Raw genomic sequence first — 17369 nt, 5'->3', positions numbered from 1 at the left:
TAACAGGGACAAAATTGAAAATTTTGGCTGATTCTCTGCTTTCTAATTGAACCAAAAAGTAACAATCGGAATCTGACTCTAATTCCCAATTGAATGAAACATACATTAGGAGTTGGTGATTCCGATTCAATTCCAATCCCAATCCTGAACACGAACCAAACAAACCCTTAGACAACATCACGGACTGGGAAATATTGGAATATGGTGGAAATATGTCTCGGTGAGTCCTTTATAAATAATATCAGGATAAAGCCTTGGTGGTTGCCTGGTTGGTGCTAAAGGATGATTTCAAGGTTTAGACATTCGCTTAGGTTCATTTCATCTATTGTTTGTTTTTATTTAGAATGTTACAAACAACGACAAAATACCTTGGGTGTTGATTGGGTGACGCCGTGACACACCGTGCTGTTCTTGAAATTACTTCTCAACTGCAAAAATCACTAACCTTCCACAAATGCTCACTGCTTTGAACCACCGTCAAGTAAAAATCATTCATATTGACGAATACCCCATTAGAGTTTAGAGGTTGGGTAAGATCTCTTTGAAGTTTGAACAATCACATTAACCAACAAATGCTCCATGGCCGGTTGGCCCATGACACCCTGCCCCTCTAGAAAGAACTGACCTATTGTAAAAAGAGCCTACTTATGCGCCATCAGAGTTACAGAATGGTGATGACTGATGCCCCAAGGCTAGTTTTGTTGATTGTACCCTTTGAGTTCTTGGTTCTTACAGTTTTCTTACTGTATTTTCATTTTACTTACAGGCAAAACAAATACGAGCTGCTTAATGGGCCAAGCTCTCAAGTTTAAATGACTAAATAAAACAACTCATAACACAACTCCAGAAATACACCCGGTATCTAAAATTGAACGACATTGGGATGATGATGAATAAATTGTGTTTAATGTTTACAACTACGACAGGTGCGGGGACTACTTTAATCCTAAACCACCTTCCTGAAGCACATTACTGGAACTTGTGAAATTTATGTACAACAAAGAATAACTATCTTCCTCCCTCAAGTAAAACAGAGATAAACGACCACCTTGGAAATCCACATTACATTCAACTGGCAGATGATGCAACCATATCCCAACAGAAGCATATGAATAGTATCTGAAAGAAATAAAGAATTCCAGCTGCAATTTATCACTAGCTACTTGGGGGATCTGGTCTTATAGTCAGTATTTCCAATGGTTTACTGTAAATATCATTGAATGGGAGATTGAATTCTGTGTCTAAATCATAGTTATCCATGTATACAGTTTTTGATAACATACGAGAATTCCTCCAGTCCAAATGTTGCTCTTGCTCCGAACTTCTATCAGAGAAGTTGTCATGATGGTAAGTTCCAGTGTGATGGTCAAAATTAGGAGGCTCAAGAAAACTAGTCTGGGCCCCCCCTGAATTTGGACCACTTCGGGCCCACCAATGGTTCTCAGTGGGATGTTCTGGATGACCCCCATCACTATGCTGAAACACACTTTCTCGAAAGAAAGGAGCTGATGAGCTGGAAGCACCTAGATGACTTTGTAATCGATCTTCCAAGGGATATCTCCAATTTTCTTCTAAACTTGGATCCATTTGGGCAGTGGAATTGTGAAATGGCATCCAAATGTCCTCTTTGGCAACTTCAGGGTGTAGATTTGAATTATTGGCTGCACAAGGAGGTCGAGATGTGTAGTACCAATCAAGCAAATACGGATGATCTTTTTGTTCTGCTCTCACCAGACATACAGAACCTAATTGATTGCCTGTTCTAGGAAGGCCACCCACGTTACTGTAGAGCCCATCCCTTGAGAAAAATCTGTGCATGTCAGTTCGACCTCTTGGATTTGGGCTACACTGCAATATCCTGGGAGGTGATTGTCCCTGTAGAATTCCCTGGCCTTGTAATTTCTTCTCTCGAAAACTGTGAACAGTAGCAAGGAATTGCTTTCCCTGAGTATTTGGTTCCCAGGTAGGATAGGTGCTCTGGAAACTGCAGGGAAATAATAGAAAGAAATTGAGAAACAGGGTGGGGTAGATCAAAAATAAGGACCACAATACAGATGAATGGTAGCAAGATAAGAAACAAAAAGAAACTGTGAAAAAATCAGGTGTTTAAGATCAATTATGTCTTCTCTTCTTGATAAAACTATGGTATATGAAGATTCACATTGTGAACAGAGACTAGAGAAGAAATCAAGGTTTATTAGAGCACTCCTGGAAATCATGGACAAATACCTTAAGAATGATTTCTCCATTTTCCCCTGGGAGCTCCTTTTGGTGTGGGGTGCATCATGTGGTGAACCATAGTTGCTATTTCCATGGCTTTCAAAGTCAAAGGTACTAAAACTGCATCCAGAATCATGAAACCCACTTAAATTAAAACTCATCAAGATTAACAGACTTAAGTAGACTATTGTGCATTATCTCAGCCACATTATAGTAGAAACTCATAAACTAATCAGTGCCAACCAAAGATGACTTGAAAATATTATATAACAATAATAACCTGCACACATGACCTACACCACCAACATCCACTGTGAAATCTGAGATGAACTGCAGAATGTCATCCACACGCTGCATAATGGACAAAATTTTATCAGGTCAGCAGCTGTTGTATTCTAGAAAAGAAAATTAGACATGAGTTGGTTGAAGCAAACAATGTGATACCTGTGGTACAATGAATAGGAGCAAGTAGGGGGTGAGGAAAATGGATGCCATCTCCTCCAGCAACATCATTCCAGTGTACTGCGTTACTCAAGCAATATGACAGCATTAGCACTAAAATGGTACAAAATTTTTTATGAATGCAGTAGAATCTAAAAAAGAATTGAGATTGATATCCATGTGACAATACTTTGCAAGTTAACCAGAAGCATTACCAGCAGCATGCAACATTAAAGTCAGTCAACACTGGGGTTCATCATTCTGTTATGGGCCCGCGAATAGGATCTCGTCACGGGTCGGTCCACAGGGAAAACCTCCTGTTTTCCCTTGTTCCTCCCTTTTCTTGAAAAACCTATCTTGCCGCTCTAAAGGTGATTTGTTCAAGAGATCACCAACTCTCCTTTGCTCTCTTTCTTGACTGAAATTTTCGATGATTTTATTCAATATTCTCAGCTCCTTAAATAGGAGATTACAAGAGATAAGAGTCCTACTTTTAGGAAGACTCCCTACTAATCTATCCTACTGAACTGATAAGATAAGACTCCCTTAATCTATCCTACTGATAAGATAAGATAAGACTCCCTACTAATCCATACTACTGAACTGATAAGATAAGAACACTGAATAGATAAGACTCCTACTAATCCCTACTACTGAAAGCAGATAAGGTAAGAATACTGAATAGATAAGATAGGATGAGAACATTAAATTGCTGCTGCTGAGAACACTAAATTACTGCTGCTGCTGCCGGCGTCCACATCATTACTCCCCTCCTGGACTACGAGCTTGTCCTCAAGCTCGAATTCAGGATGGGTGTCTTGAAACATAGTCAAAGGAATCCCGGATAGGTGGAATGATTTTGCCCTCCTGGATCGGGTTCCAATGAAGAGGGTTCATCCTCAGACAGCTGCAGTGAGATACCAAGATTTGACCATGCGTAGCTGCATGCTTTGCCGCAGGCAACTGCAGCCTTAAGGTACTTCTGAGATGTCTTGAACTGTAGAGTACAAAGATTGTGTACGCCGGGCTAGTGCCACTTAACTGCATCATCTGGATCCTCTTCTATTGCCTGTTTTAGTGTGTATAGAGCTCGCTCTTCCACTTCCGTCAAATCATTATGTCCAGTTTCAAACGTTGCTGCAATTTCATGCTGAGCCTTGTGAACCATGGCAAGTCCTGCCCATGCTATCTGAAGCTCAATTGTTGCAGAGTCCTCTTCTCTGAGTATTGAAGCCATTTCATTCACAGCCCATGAAAGTTGTTGGTGAGTTTCCGCTCACCTCGGAAGCCTCTTCGAGGGAGGCTTGACCTCCTGAAACAGAAGATGGAGAGAAGAAGAGAAGGGAAGGAAGGAATAAACTGGACTCAGGGAGAAGAAAATTAAAGGAGAATCATTCATTGCTTTCATTATATGATGATGGCCTTATATAGCTGGCCTACAGGTGTAATATCAGAGGAATGTCCTCTGACTTCTGGGTAACTAACTCTGGCAGATAACATGGATGGAATATCCTCTGGCGGCAGAGTAACCAACTCTGAGTGTAACTAATTCTGGGGCTCTGTCGCCTGTCTTCTCTGTCGCCTTGTGAATGGCTGATGGGTGGTGGCCTGCTCCACTCCCCTAGTGGGTTCTGGAAGGAGTGTTTGGGTCTCAACAGTTCCTCCCCCCTTAGCACTGACCTTGCCCTCAAGGTCTAGGTTGGGAAACCTCTCATTCAGCCTTAGATAAGGTTCCCAAGTGGCCTCTTCTAGAGGCAGTCCGGACCATTCAACCTTGGCTTCTGGCACAACCTGCCCTCCTCACTGAACCCATCGGATATCCACAATCTTGATAGGCTCCGTGTAAATGTCCCCTTCCTCTGTAAATTGGGGTAAGTTGAGTGAGATAGGGGTATGATTCCCCACAGCTTTCCTGAGAAGTGAGATGTGAAACACCGGGTGAAGCTTTGAGGTAGCAGGGAGGTCCAATCTGTAAGCAACAAGGCCCACTCTCTCCAGCACCTTATAGGGCCCATAATATCTGGGAGCTAGCTTTGCCAAGCCCGTCTCATCACTGAGACCTGGCAGTAAGGTTGGAGCTTAAGGTAGACAAAATCACCTACCTGAAACTCTAGTGGGCGGTGGTGAGAGTCATAGTAGACCTTCATCCGTTGCTGGGCTTTAATCAAATTGGCCTTGAGCAGTCTAAGGATCTCGTCTCTTGCCATTAGGCGAGTCTCTACTTTTGCCACCTTAGCCGACCCAAATTCATAAGGTAATATGGGAGGAGGTTCTCTGCCATATAGAGCCTTGAAGGGTGTCATTCCTGCCGCTGACTGATAAGTCGTGTTGTACCAGTATTCTGCCCACGGAAGCCAGTGGGCCCACTGTTTGGGCTTCTCCCCTATGAAGCATCTCAGGTAGGCTTCTAAGCACCGATTAAGAACTTCAGTCTGTCCATCCGTCTGGGGGTGGTAACTTGTGGATGGGTGCAGTTGGGTTCCTTGCAATCGGAAGTATTCCTTCCAGAATGAACTCAGGAAGGCAGGGTCACGGTCCGAGACAATGAATCTTGGTGTCCCACGCAATTTTGCGACGTCCCGTATGAAGATGTCAGCCACCATTGCTGCGGTGTAAGGGTGAGGCAGGGCAGAGAAATGGCTATACTTGGTGAGACGGTCAACTACTACCATGATAACCTCCTTCCCTAAAGAACGGGGAAGTCCGGTGATGAAGTCCATGGAGAGGTCTTCCCAAAGGTGATTTGTTCAAGAGATCACCAACTCTCCTTTGCTCTCTTTCTTGACTGAAATTTTCGATGATTTTATTCAATATTCCTAGCTCCTTAAATAGGAGATTACAAGAGATAAGAGTCCTACTTTTAGGAAGACTCCTTGCTAATTAGGAAGACTCCCTACTAATCTATCCTACTGAACTGATAAGATAAGACTCCCTTAATCTATCCTACTGATAAGATAAGATAAGACTCCCTACTAATCCATACTACTGAACTGATAAAATAAGAACACTGAATAGATAAGACTCCTACTAATCCCAACTACTGAAAGCAGATAAGGTAAGAATACTGAATAGATAAGATAGGATGAGAACAGTAAATTGCTGCTGCTGAGAACACTAAATTACTGCTGCTGCTGCCGGCGTCCACATCACATTCCAGCCTATAAATCTGAGTCTCTAATGGAAACTGACAAAACTTCAAACAATAGAAAATAACCTATGAACTCAAGTTATGTCAATGTCATATTTACACAGTATTCAAGCAACTTCTAAACTGACAAGTCTAGTTTATTCCAAGTAATCTATCAGTTTGACATCTTTTCAAGTAATTCTGAATCAACTTTTTAACCCTTTCCTAGAATAATACAGGTGTATTATATATCATGAATGTGAGTCTATTGTACTTGTTATATAGAAGGTATGATATGCTTAATACTGCAAATCAAATTAAGCTTGATAATATTAAATTTGATAATTACAGCAATAATTTGAATGACATGATTCCCTAGTCCTATGACAGTACATTAACACAAAGAAATATGAAAGGACAAGAATGTCATGCAGTGACAGATGGCACCTATAGGGTTTTCCTTCCTAAGAAGGCAAGGGGCAATCAAACTATCATGGCTGATTGTTATGGAATCTCACGCTTTGGGCATTGCAGGGCTTTCAGATATCATATAGGAGATGTTATGCTGGTCTACTCAAGGATGATTGGTTAAAGGAATTCCATTAAGGCTCAGCAAGGTTTAAAATGTTGGTATCAGTGGAAACATTGGTATCCAAATATAGGAAACATGTCAGAAATGTCATATGGAAATATTGTAAAAATTATAGACATGGCGGAAACATTGTGAAACATGCAAAGACAGAGAATAGCATTTTATAAAATGATGAAAGAAGCATAGGTACAGCCTTTTAAATTAGGGCTTGACTATGACACTGGAAAATCTTGTAACCAATCAATCGAATCATAAAATTCATAAAAAAAAATCAATTGTATCATAAAAGTGGTAACCAATCAAGTGGTATTTATCAAAATTCACAGGTGGATTTTGATTGGTCAAAGCTCTTCTTGTATCGTGTCTTTCTGGCAGCATAGATTTTTCCTTTAAATTATTGTCTTATTCCAAATCATCAAGCAAAGCTAACAAACTAAGGTTAATAGACAAAATAATGTACTGCAGAGTTGTCCTGTAAACTACATGGTAGGGTAAGTTCAAGCAAAATTTCAACACATAAAATGCAAAAGATACTAATAGATCAATGAAATAATCTATTACACATAAAAAATTAAGATTTAACTTCATATTTGAGAAGAATTTTGAGCTGGCTTGAAGTGGTAATTGTGTTCATTAGGTGGACAATGATACTGCTACTTCACATGTATACAATATTGTTGTCAACTTATGTTATGATACCATCCCTTGTACTCCACGCAGCACCAATAGTTTTCACTACTGAGTACTGAATATGCTAATTCTAGTAATATTTCATGTCGAAATCCATGAAAATAGAAATATGTGGTGGAAATATTAGGAAATATATGGACACTTTAAACCATGGGGCTGAGATGTTGGGAGTGTTAAAAGGAGTCAGATTGACATTCAGTCTAGGCTCTAATTAATAACAGTAGAAGGTCTTCATTATTATTACTGGTTGAAGGCTTTCCACAAGTCTGGAAATTTATCAAAGAGGCTAGTTCCTCGGTTTCCAGAATGAACGTCTTATTCAGATTGATTCCATGGTCAGCCAATTCATTAGCTAATAAGGGGTTTTAATGAGTGAGTTATATTGCTCAATCTGTTCTAGTTTTTTCTTTCCTATATTTTTGAACCTTGATGGTTATACTGTGTTTTTCTGTTAGCTTCAATGCTGTAGTAATACATTTTCTTTCATGGATACAATGAACTAAAGCACCAATAAAAAAGCAATTATAGCATGTTCACCTGAAATAAGGTCTCAAACTCCAGGCGTACTGTATCATTATTCTCTTTACCACGCCATCTCTTTGGCATATAATGTGTATGTTGAACGACCATAGACATTGCCTCTTCAGGGTTGAGCACCTGAAGTTCATCAGTCACAGCAGCTCGACTAATAGCTGTCACAGTTCCAAAGACAGCAGCATACCAGAACAAGTTACGACCAAATATCTGCACATTCCAGTTAAGATGCCTTGAGAAAGAAGAAAAAAAAAAAGAAATACCCAACCATCATATTTATCTAGAAAGTGAAAATCTTGTAGAATGAATTTAATAGCCACTGATCAGAGTACAAAAAAGTATCATTACATGTCCTTCTAGTAGAGATTCCTCCAGAAATGCAATTATAATCAGAATGGCAGCGAAACCACCGGAAACAAAAGAAATGAACTTGGCAATGATAGAAACAATAGGGGAGGGAAACTGCTTTAGATATTCAGCTGCATGTATTACACTGCTATTAATACGGTGTTTAAACAAATGGTCAACCTGAATCCATAGAAAAAGATGTGTTAATTCAACAAATCATAGTCAATATTTGAAAAGCAAATAGAAGATTTATGTTGAAAACAGAAAGGTATATTATTCCAAAATATAAATTTAATGCCTTGCCAATATTAATCATTATGCTCCAATCTCCACATATGAAACCAGAAAATATCTACAGATTGAAGGCACTGGTCAAAATAAAGCAAACCATGTCTACTACAGATTGAAGGGGCTCTTTTTGATTACCTTGAAAATCGATCCAAGCTTTGCACAGTTCTGTGAAACCTACAGGGAGCGGCTGTCTTTTTTCTATTTCTCCAAGGTTTCGGGTGAGACGTAGTTGGCTGTTAGGGATTTGTGAAGGTTGGTATTTGGTGTATGTTATTTCCTATCTCCTTTATTTGTCATCTAAAACTGTGTTAGGAGTTGTTTGAGGAAGATGGGTGCTTTTGGAATTGAAAATAAGATGGGCTCAAAGTCCAGACAGGTTCCAGGAGCACCTGTAGACTCTTTATTGGTTGTGACCACAGTCAAGCTTGATGGGACTAACTATCTAGCATGGTCATAGTTAGTAAAGATACATGTTTGTAGTAGAGGCAAGTGGAGATATATTTCCGAGTGCAAGAAAGCACCAAAGGAATATGATCCGTCTTATGAGAAATGGTTGCAAGAGAATTACACTGTTATTGGGTGACTAGTGAATTCGATGCAACCGCAAATTAGTCAACACTATTTGTGGATGAATTCTGCTAAGGAAATATGGGATAGTGTTGCTGAAATCTATTCACAAAAAACTGAATGTGGCCAGGGCTTATAAGTTAAGAAGTGATGTGAACAATCCAAGGAAGGGAGAGAAACCTTTAGCAGTCTACTTCTCAATGCTGAAATCCTTGTGGCAAGAGATAGATCTCATGGAAACAGTTGTCTAGGAAAGTACAAATGATGCAGAGACAGAGAAAATTAGTTGAGAGGAATATGGTTTTTGAATTCCTGATAGGGTTAAATCCAGAATTTGATATTACTAGACAGAATATCCTAGCTAGACACTGTATCTTTGTCTCAGGCTTATGCCATGGTAAGCAGTGAGGAGAACAGGAGGATGGTTCATGTTCAAGGGGCTATTCCAGTTGACCATTTTGCTAATATGGGGTTGAAACCTAAGATGACTACAGGTGGTACAGGGAAGAAGGAGGTTATATGTGAATACTATAAGAAACCAAGACATACAAAGGATAAATGTTGGAAGCTACATCCAGACCTTATTCCACCCTGTTTCAAAAGAAGGTTGAAAATGGGAAGGGGGTTATTTTTTATGAGATCTCGTGACGAAGTTCCCAATACAGATGTTCCCTCAAGACCCCCTATTTAGCAAGACTATCGGCCATAGCATTTGTTGACCTTCTCACCCAACGTGTACTAACATTCATATTGCTTGTTAACCAGCTCACCTTTAGGACATCCTTGTAGCACCAAATTACTGAGTTTGGGTCTGTTAACCAGCCAACAACCATTTTAGAATCTCCTTCAATTAGGAGATGCTCCACTCCTATTTGATTTGCTATCTGAATACCTTGTAGAGCTACCAAAAGTTCAGCCTTGATTGAGTCTCCTTGTAGCACCTTTTTCTTTCTTTCTTTTCATGTACCAAGAAAGCTTATGGTCATGCATAAAGGGAGCAGCAAAGTTGTGAAAAAGACCTTTAGGCTATGTTTGGTTTGAAAGAAAAAGTAGGGAAAGGTAGGGAAACCTTTACAAACCTTGTATAGGTTTCCCTGCCTTTTCCTTCAAACCAACCATAGCCTTATAGTATACCATCCACTGCACCTAAAATGGCATGCTAGTTAAATACAAAATCCCTTTTGTTGATGACACAAAACTCTTTTCAATACCAGTGACTGATCCACAAGAAAACTATTTTGCTACTAGCATCTGTATAGAGATGTATAAAAGCCCTTCTGCACTCTTAAAAATTCTATGGGTCCTTCCTTGCAAAAAGTCCAAGAGACCACAAATGAAACCACATCCCACAGATGAATCCCTTACAACCATCCAAAAAAGACAGCTAAGAAAGAATTGCCAAGTTAGTCAAGGAGGGCCAAAAGGAGAGCATAGGAATTCCTAAAGGTCATTGGACCCTGGTAGAAGAATAAAAGATGATTCGCAAACTCCCGTGTCAATTCAGACCTGATATACCTATTTGAAATCTTAATATTCCTATAATTTACGTGAACTGTAGGACCTCATCAAGGAAGGCCAATATCATGGGGCTTCCACTTTTGGAAGAGCAAAAGACACAAATTTGACAAATGTTAAATTGCTAAAAGTCAAGCATTGTGGGTAAAACATCGTATAGGTATTAAGTAGGCAATTGCCTAGGTATTTTGGAGAGCAATTGGCCTTTCATTCCTCTCAACATACTCATCTCACTACACTTATCTTATGGATGTGCTACTTCTTGATTGTACAAAAATCTACTTCCCCACACTACTGCTCTAAATGCTCTTATTGCTACATTATAATATTTTAAATTCAATCTTCTTGGTATTATTCATCCACCTTGCTCTAAATGCTCTAAATTCTCTATGCAATACTGAACCACGATGGCACAGAAGTGTTACTTTGAGTTACCTTTATTTCTATTCTTTCTATTGCCTTGTATTCTTTTCTAGTCCTACTCAAAGCCTCTTATTCCAAAGTATCCCTCTATTATACAATACAAATAAAAAGAACATATAATAACATAAACAAAACTTTGTTATCTACATCAGCATGGTCAAATATATATAACTTACAGACATGCATTCTAGGCTATTGGGTAGATAGAAATTGATGGAAACATTCAATTTGATTTTAATGCCAGCTTTTTTTTATCAGCAATTTTAATGTCAACTTTAATCCTATTTGAAATCAAACTGAGATGAAAGAATAATAATTTTCTCTTTTTTTTTTTTGATTGGAAACGGTAACTTCACTAATACAACTTAAGTAAAGCTTTCCAGAGTTAAGTACAACTGTCAACCCCTAAACAGGTGTTGAGCCCCCAGTAATCTTTCTTACAAAACTGCCCAGAACACTGTCTCCCTCACAGTCCCTTGTTTAGCCAACGTGTCAGCTAAACCATTAGCTGATCTCCTTGTCCATTTGAAGCACACACCAATCTCCCTTGTTGTGTTGAGGATTTTCCTTATGGGCTGTCTATAAATCTAGGCTCCCAACTTACCAGATTGCAGCCACTCAATCAACAATTTAGAGTCTCCCTCTTATCTCAATTTGGTGTAACCCCAATTGTTTGGCATATCTTACACCTTGAAGCAAGGCCATCACCTCCGCTCTCAATGAGCCCCCACTCCTATTGGTCCTGAAAACATAGCCACAGTTCTGCCATTTTCATCATGAAATACTCCTATACCTGAACGGCCTGGGTTACCTCTAGAACTCCCGTCAAAGTTCAGTTTCACTCTTTGTTGTGTTGGTGGGGACCACAATTCCTGCACAGCAGGTTTTATGGAAGTTGTAGATGCCACCACTTCCCAATTCCTATAAATGTCTTCAATTGAGAAGTCTTTAAACAAATCTAAAGTTTTCAACCATTGAATAATCATAATGATTATTCTTTCTACAATTTTCTCAAAATTTGATCAAAACATTACAATATTTTGACAAGATTATCATAATTCTCAAAAAAAAAAAAATGAAACTTCATTGAAATTGGAGTTTTGCTTATTACAAGGTAAAAAATTGAGAGGATCAATGATAATATCAGAAAAATAAAATAAAATACACAAAGAGCACAAAGATAAAATGATTAAATACCTCATTGAACTCTCTAAATATCCACTTTGAAAGGTTAGACCACCTTCTAGATGATGCGGTGCTAGGGTGGTTATAGAACTGTTCAGCATGCCTCAGGAAGAGATAAACCAACATAAAAATGACAAGAAATGGAGAAAGTAGAAGCATTCCAAGCCCAACTGCCATAAGCCTCTTCCTCAATGAAGAAGGGTTTGAAATAAAGTCCCTCCGGATACAAAAGTTTCTGCCCAAACATTATATACTCAGATCAACAGATGATGTATTAGAAAGTTGAAAATAATTTGACATGTTGAGTAACCACTACACAGGCTCCACTAACATGAAGTTACAACTATCAAGAAAGAAAGAAGCTCCTAAGCACCTAGGCACTACTCAGGCAACAATGCATTAGGGTTTTTCTCCTTAGCGAATAAGGATTGTGACAAGGATCCTTGTGAAGAAAGGCAGCGAGTAGACCAACTTGGCAATGTGATGTGACTGATGTCAATTTGTTGTCACAACATATGGACAACCAGGAGTTATAAGTATAGTTTCCACAAAATTTTGGAAATAATAACAAAGGATATTGGTTGTGATAGCCTCATTTAACTTTGTTTCATTAAATAAACCTCATGTTAACTTTGTCAATGGCTTATGAACTTGAACATCTATGTGCTGTATCTTTATCACCTTGGTGTTGTATGTGACAATTCAACCAGTGTTTTTAACACCAACCCGGAAATGGAACCAGCTGGCAGATTAGTGGTTCAACTGTCCAGGTCAAACAAGTCTACCTGTGACATCATGATTAAATAATAAATATAGAAAAGTAGAAAAATACAAAACATTACAGAAAATTTGTATAAGAAATGGGCATATCTCTCATATTATATATTCATTATATTAAACAAAATAAGTGTGATAAATAAAAATCATTTTTTATTAATGATGGAAATGGCTAAAAATACAAAAAGAAAACAGAAAATGAGAATTAATATGCGACACATGACCTGCTGACTTGGTCAAACAGTTCAGCAGTTCAACTGTCCGATTCACTCGGTCATTGACTGACTTTTGTTGTTTGTAGGCAAGTGGTCTGGTGGTAAAATGAACCCAGACTTCTGGGCAGGTGATGGTTCACCAGTTCGGCTAATTCGAAGTCCCTAGACTAAATCTAGTTTCTTTTGTAATTAAAGGCAACTAAAACATTTAGGAGTCGCCTAGACATCTTGGCTACTCTGTTTCTGATAGCCCTTAATAGAGCCTAGATCAATTAACTTATATGACCGTAACTCAGTCCACACTCCACACTCCAAGAAAATCTAAACCAATTGATTTGAAAGTTTCCATAACCATTTATTCTGCATAATATCTTACATAGAGATAGAAGTTATTCTCTTTACATTCATGGATGCAGCTGTACAAAAACGTTCAGAAAAGGTTAATATTCCATTTCGATAGCATTAGCCATGGTATTGCAAAATGAAAAAGAAAAAGCAAAAAAAAAAAAATACTACTACTTCCAGATTAATAAAACAATAAAGAGCGAAATATAAAGAAAAAGCACTCATCTGGTTGTGGTTACTGATAAAAATGATACGTATAACCACATTTTTTATCAATAAAGGGAATTATTGGTCAACAAAAGAGTGAAATATAAAGAAAACATCATTGGAACAGCAGAACCATATACAGACGAAGAAAAGAGATTGGAACAAAAGCAAAAGCAATGCAACCATCTGCCAAGAGAGAAACCGTCCTGAGAGATATAAATCAAATATACTATATAAGTATTAAGTAATGGTTAATTTCTTATCTTTTCTTTTATGGTTTAATCACTTTGTTTTCTGCTATTAAGAGTGACAATCATAGATCAGAATATGTTCCCCTCTTTGTCCTTCATAGTATAATATCTTTAAGACATGTTCATGAAGGGTATTTTTGTAGAAGAAACATAAAAAGTTAAACACACTGTCCAAGAAGACATTCGTAAACTAAGTATACCTATCAAACATGCTCTGCAGTATGCACCAATATAAGGTCCATTCAAGAGTCTTCGGTAGTATTAAATGATTCTTTCTTCCATTTTTGCCAGAGTTGACAGCAGGACCAACACCAGGGACCCACTTAGAAATTGGAAAAGCAAGCACACCTTTGTTAAGCATTCCAATCAAGTAGTTCTCTTTGCGCATTATTCGCATTACCACATCATGTGCAGAGAGATCCTTCACCACACAAAGTTGTTGTGACCTCTGTATCTGAACAACCTTTTCAAGAATTGATGCCCATGGTGTTGTTTGAACTTCACGGTCGGAAACATGGAGACTGCAGAGGACAGCAAGGGAATGAAACCTAAACATCTTTAATAACCTTGTTTCCTAATAAACCTTATTGCTAAAAAAAATGAATCCAGCTAGTAGCTTGGTCTCATTATAGCTTTGAAGATCAACTAGGAATGAGAGTGTAGTGTCAGACTGACCTATTATAATAGAAGTTCCTGATCTCCAATGTGTTCTTCAGTTGTGCAAAAAACCACAAGAAACAGAAGATCCAATAGACAGAAAATATACCCAGGTACCCAACAATAATACCCTTGGAAAGTGTGAAGGGGGTTAAAGGATGTGGATGAAGAGCCACCTTAGCCAGATCGCAAGACTTGATAATTCCTGAGTCAACTGCATCTATTCCACACTTTGCCTGGCGCAGTCCATTCCAATCAACAAATAATAGGAAAAATCCAGAGAAACATATGGTGAAACCAAGGGTTAGGAGTTCAACAATCCACTTGATGATTATGCACCACAGTCCTTTTTCACAATAATAATTATATAGCCTTTCAAAGAATAGGTCCAAATCAGCAATAGGTTCTAACTTCAAGCCCTCACCATCAAGAAACCCAGAAGGGCTCTCACTACCAGAACTTGGTGGCCTTCTGTAGTCTGACAGTTCAATCTCAGGAGGCACATCACTTAGCAGCCCTCTAGTTAACGATGATTCGCCACACCATTTCCAATTGAATATGCTGAAAGCATTTCTACCCTTTTGTCCAGTGGACATCATTCGTAAACACTTGGATCAAGAAAATATAGCCAGTCCATTCCCCAAACTGTTTGGTTGATTGATTAATGAAAGGAGCTGGAAAAAGTGGAAAATATAGTTATTATTATGACACGAGAGGATATTTCTGGAAAAGAACACTAACCCAGTAGGCCTCACAAAAAAAGGCCTGGTAATATGCCTAAGAGCATCTGAGAAGGCAATTTGCAACATTAATGACTGATTTAAATTACAAGAAAATAAAGGGAATCACATGAACATTTTACAAGTCTGCATAAAGAGAATGAGAGAGAAAAAAAAGGACACTTAATTAAAAAATAAATAGTTCACCTCTATATGGATCTGAGCACAGAGCAGAATAAAGAGATAACAAGAATACTCTAAAGAATCTATGAGAAGAAATTGGAGAGAACAGTAAATTAGTGTTCTACTTCAGAAATATATGAAGCAAAACTTGCCATATACCCATATCTCATAAAATATTATAGAACTCCTAGAATACTCAACCTAATTAAATAAAGCCTCATCCCAACTATTTGGGGATGAGCTACATGAATCCTATTTCACCATTCCACTCTATCAATGGACATACCCCTGGTTGGTGGATAAAGTTGATCATGATTATGCAATAATGAATGGTTGAAAGTGTTACGAAATTATAGGCTGTAAATATGTAGTATTCTTCCTATTTAGTATCTACAAGGCTGTATGATTTTCTTCCTTTTTTGTATCTGCAAGGCTGTATGATTTTCTTCCTTTTTAGTATCTACAAGGTTGTATATATATGTACTACTTTCTCAATAGAAAGACATCAATTTCTTCTAATTCTTGTTCTATCACATGGTATCAGAGCTGGAGACACCAATTCCAGTCTGAAACTAATTTCTGGTTTTCTTCCCTCTGCTGCCCAAGTGAGCAGCTTTGAATTCTTTACGTTGCCCAAGTGAGCAGCAGCTGCGATCTCTAGGTCACCCATTCCGAGTGACATCTGCATCTCACCGCCCCTACCAGTGGAAGCGGAATCCCAGATCGGCCTACCCACCTTCACCCATCTCTTCTTCACTTCGATCGGGAGAGGGCTTTCAAGTCTGCAACAGGTCGGAGAGTAGCACAGCAGCCTCGGTGTTACTCCTGTGGTGTTTGTTTGCCCATCAGGAAAGTCTTTCTTCTCTGTTCTTTTTATACAGTTGATATTTCGGTGCTGCCAGTTGTGGTTTCTTGCTGTTTGGGTGTTGCATCTACTGCCGATTCTATTTTATTGGCTTTGTTGGTTGTTAAAAGTTTATTTTCCTATGTTTATGATGGCGGTTGAACAAAAGAACTTGGCTATGCCTAGTGTTATCCCCATTCTGTCTAAGATCACTGAACAAAAACTAAACGGAACTAATTATTTAGACTGGAGTAAGATTGTTTGTTTGTATTTACGGAATATCTCTAAGGACAACCATCTGACTAAGGACCCTCCTACTGATGAGACCCGCACTGAATGGCTAAGGATTGACGCTCAATTGTTTTTGCAAATCCGCAATTCTATTGAGAATGAGTACGTCGATCATGTCTCTCACTGTGAGTTTGTAAAAGAACTAATGGAATATTTGGCTTTTCTGTTCTCTGGTAAAGAAAATATTTCCCGTATTTTTTATGTTTGCAAGACATTTTATCAGGCTGAACAACAGGATCAGTCTCTTTAGACCTATTTCATGAATTTCAAGCGCACTTATGAAGAATTGAACGCCTTGTTAGCCTTCAGTACTGATATCAAAGTTCAGCAGACTCAACGTGAACAGATGGCTATTATGAGTTTTCTGGCTGGCCTTAATCCTCAATTTGATGGTGCTAAGTCACAGATTTTGTCTAATCCTGAGATTACCTCTTTAAAAGAGGTCTTTACTAGGGTCCTTCGTACAGATACTGGTTCCCATACCTCACCTGTACAATAACCTAGTGCACTTGTCAGTCAGAATAGTGGATCAACTGGCCGGTCTCGTTCTCAGAATAGTAGCAGAGGTGGCAGTAATAGTGGTTGGAATGCTGGAACTCAGGCCACAGGGGGAGTAGTTTGCTACTATTGTCATGAACCAGGACACACTAAAAGGACTTGCCAGAAATTGCTACAGAAAAACCAGAAGTCTTCTGGGTCTCAGTCAGCTCATGTTGTAACTACGAGTGATGCTCCTCATCCATCATCAAATCAGACCATTACAATTTCTGCAGATGAGTATGCGAAATTTACCCAGTATCAAGAGGCATTAAAGAACTCCTCTCAGTTCATCACTGCCCTTGCTGAGTCAGGTAAAACCAATACATGTCTTCTTTCTTCTTCCTCTCAGTGGGTCATTGATTCTGGTGCAACAGATCATATGACAAGTAATCCTAGTCTCTTTTCCA

The 17369-nt window shown here is 38.6% G+C and overlaps 1 protein-coding gene across 1 annotated transcript in view; it reads right to left on the bottom strand.

Moving 5' to 3' along the window:
- Nucleotides 1-673: 673 nt before the first annotated feature.
- Nucleotides 674-17369, bottom strand: part of LOC104596030 (autophagy-related protein 9-like) — a 28090-nt gene continuing 11394 nt past the window's right edge. The window contains exons 3-11 of the mRNA XM_010257017.3: nt 14404-15059; nt 13929-14249; nt 11946-12168; nt 7953-8132; nt 7608-7814; nt 2665-2742; nt 2501-2571; nt 2230-2340; nt 674-1984 (exon numbers count right to left, since the gene is read on the bottom strand). Of these exons, the coding sequence (XP_010255319.1) occupies nt 1156-1984; nt 2230-2340; nt 2501-2571; nt 2665-2742; nt 7608-7814; nt 7953-8132; nt 11946-12168; nt 13929-14249; nt 14404-14984 (2601 nt within the window). The 5' untranslated portion in view covers nt 14985-15059 and the 3' untranslated portion in view covers nt 674-1155. The remainder of the gene's footprint in view (nt 1985-2229; nt 2341-2500; nt 2572-2664; nt 2743-7607; nt 7815-7952; nt 8133-11945; nt 12169-13928; nt 14250-14403; nt 15060-17369) is intronic.

Source organism: Nelumbo nucifera, chromosome 3 (assembly GCF_055504915.1).
Source record: "Nelumbo nucifera cultivar China Antique chromosome 3, China Antique-T2T, whole genome shotgun sequence".
NCBI lineage: Eukaryota > Viridiplantae > Streptophyta > Magnoliopsida > Proteales > Nelumbonaceae > Nelumbo > Nelumbo nucifera.
This window is presented reverse-complemented; position numbering and strand designations above follow the sequence as displayed.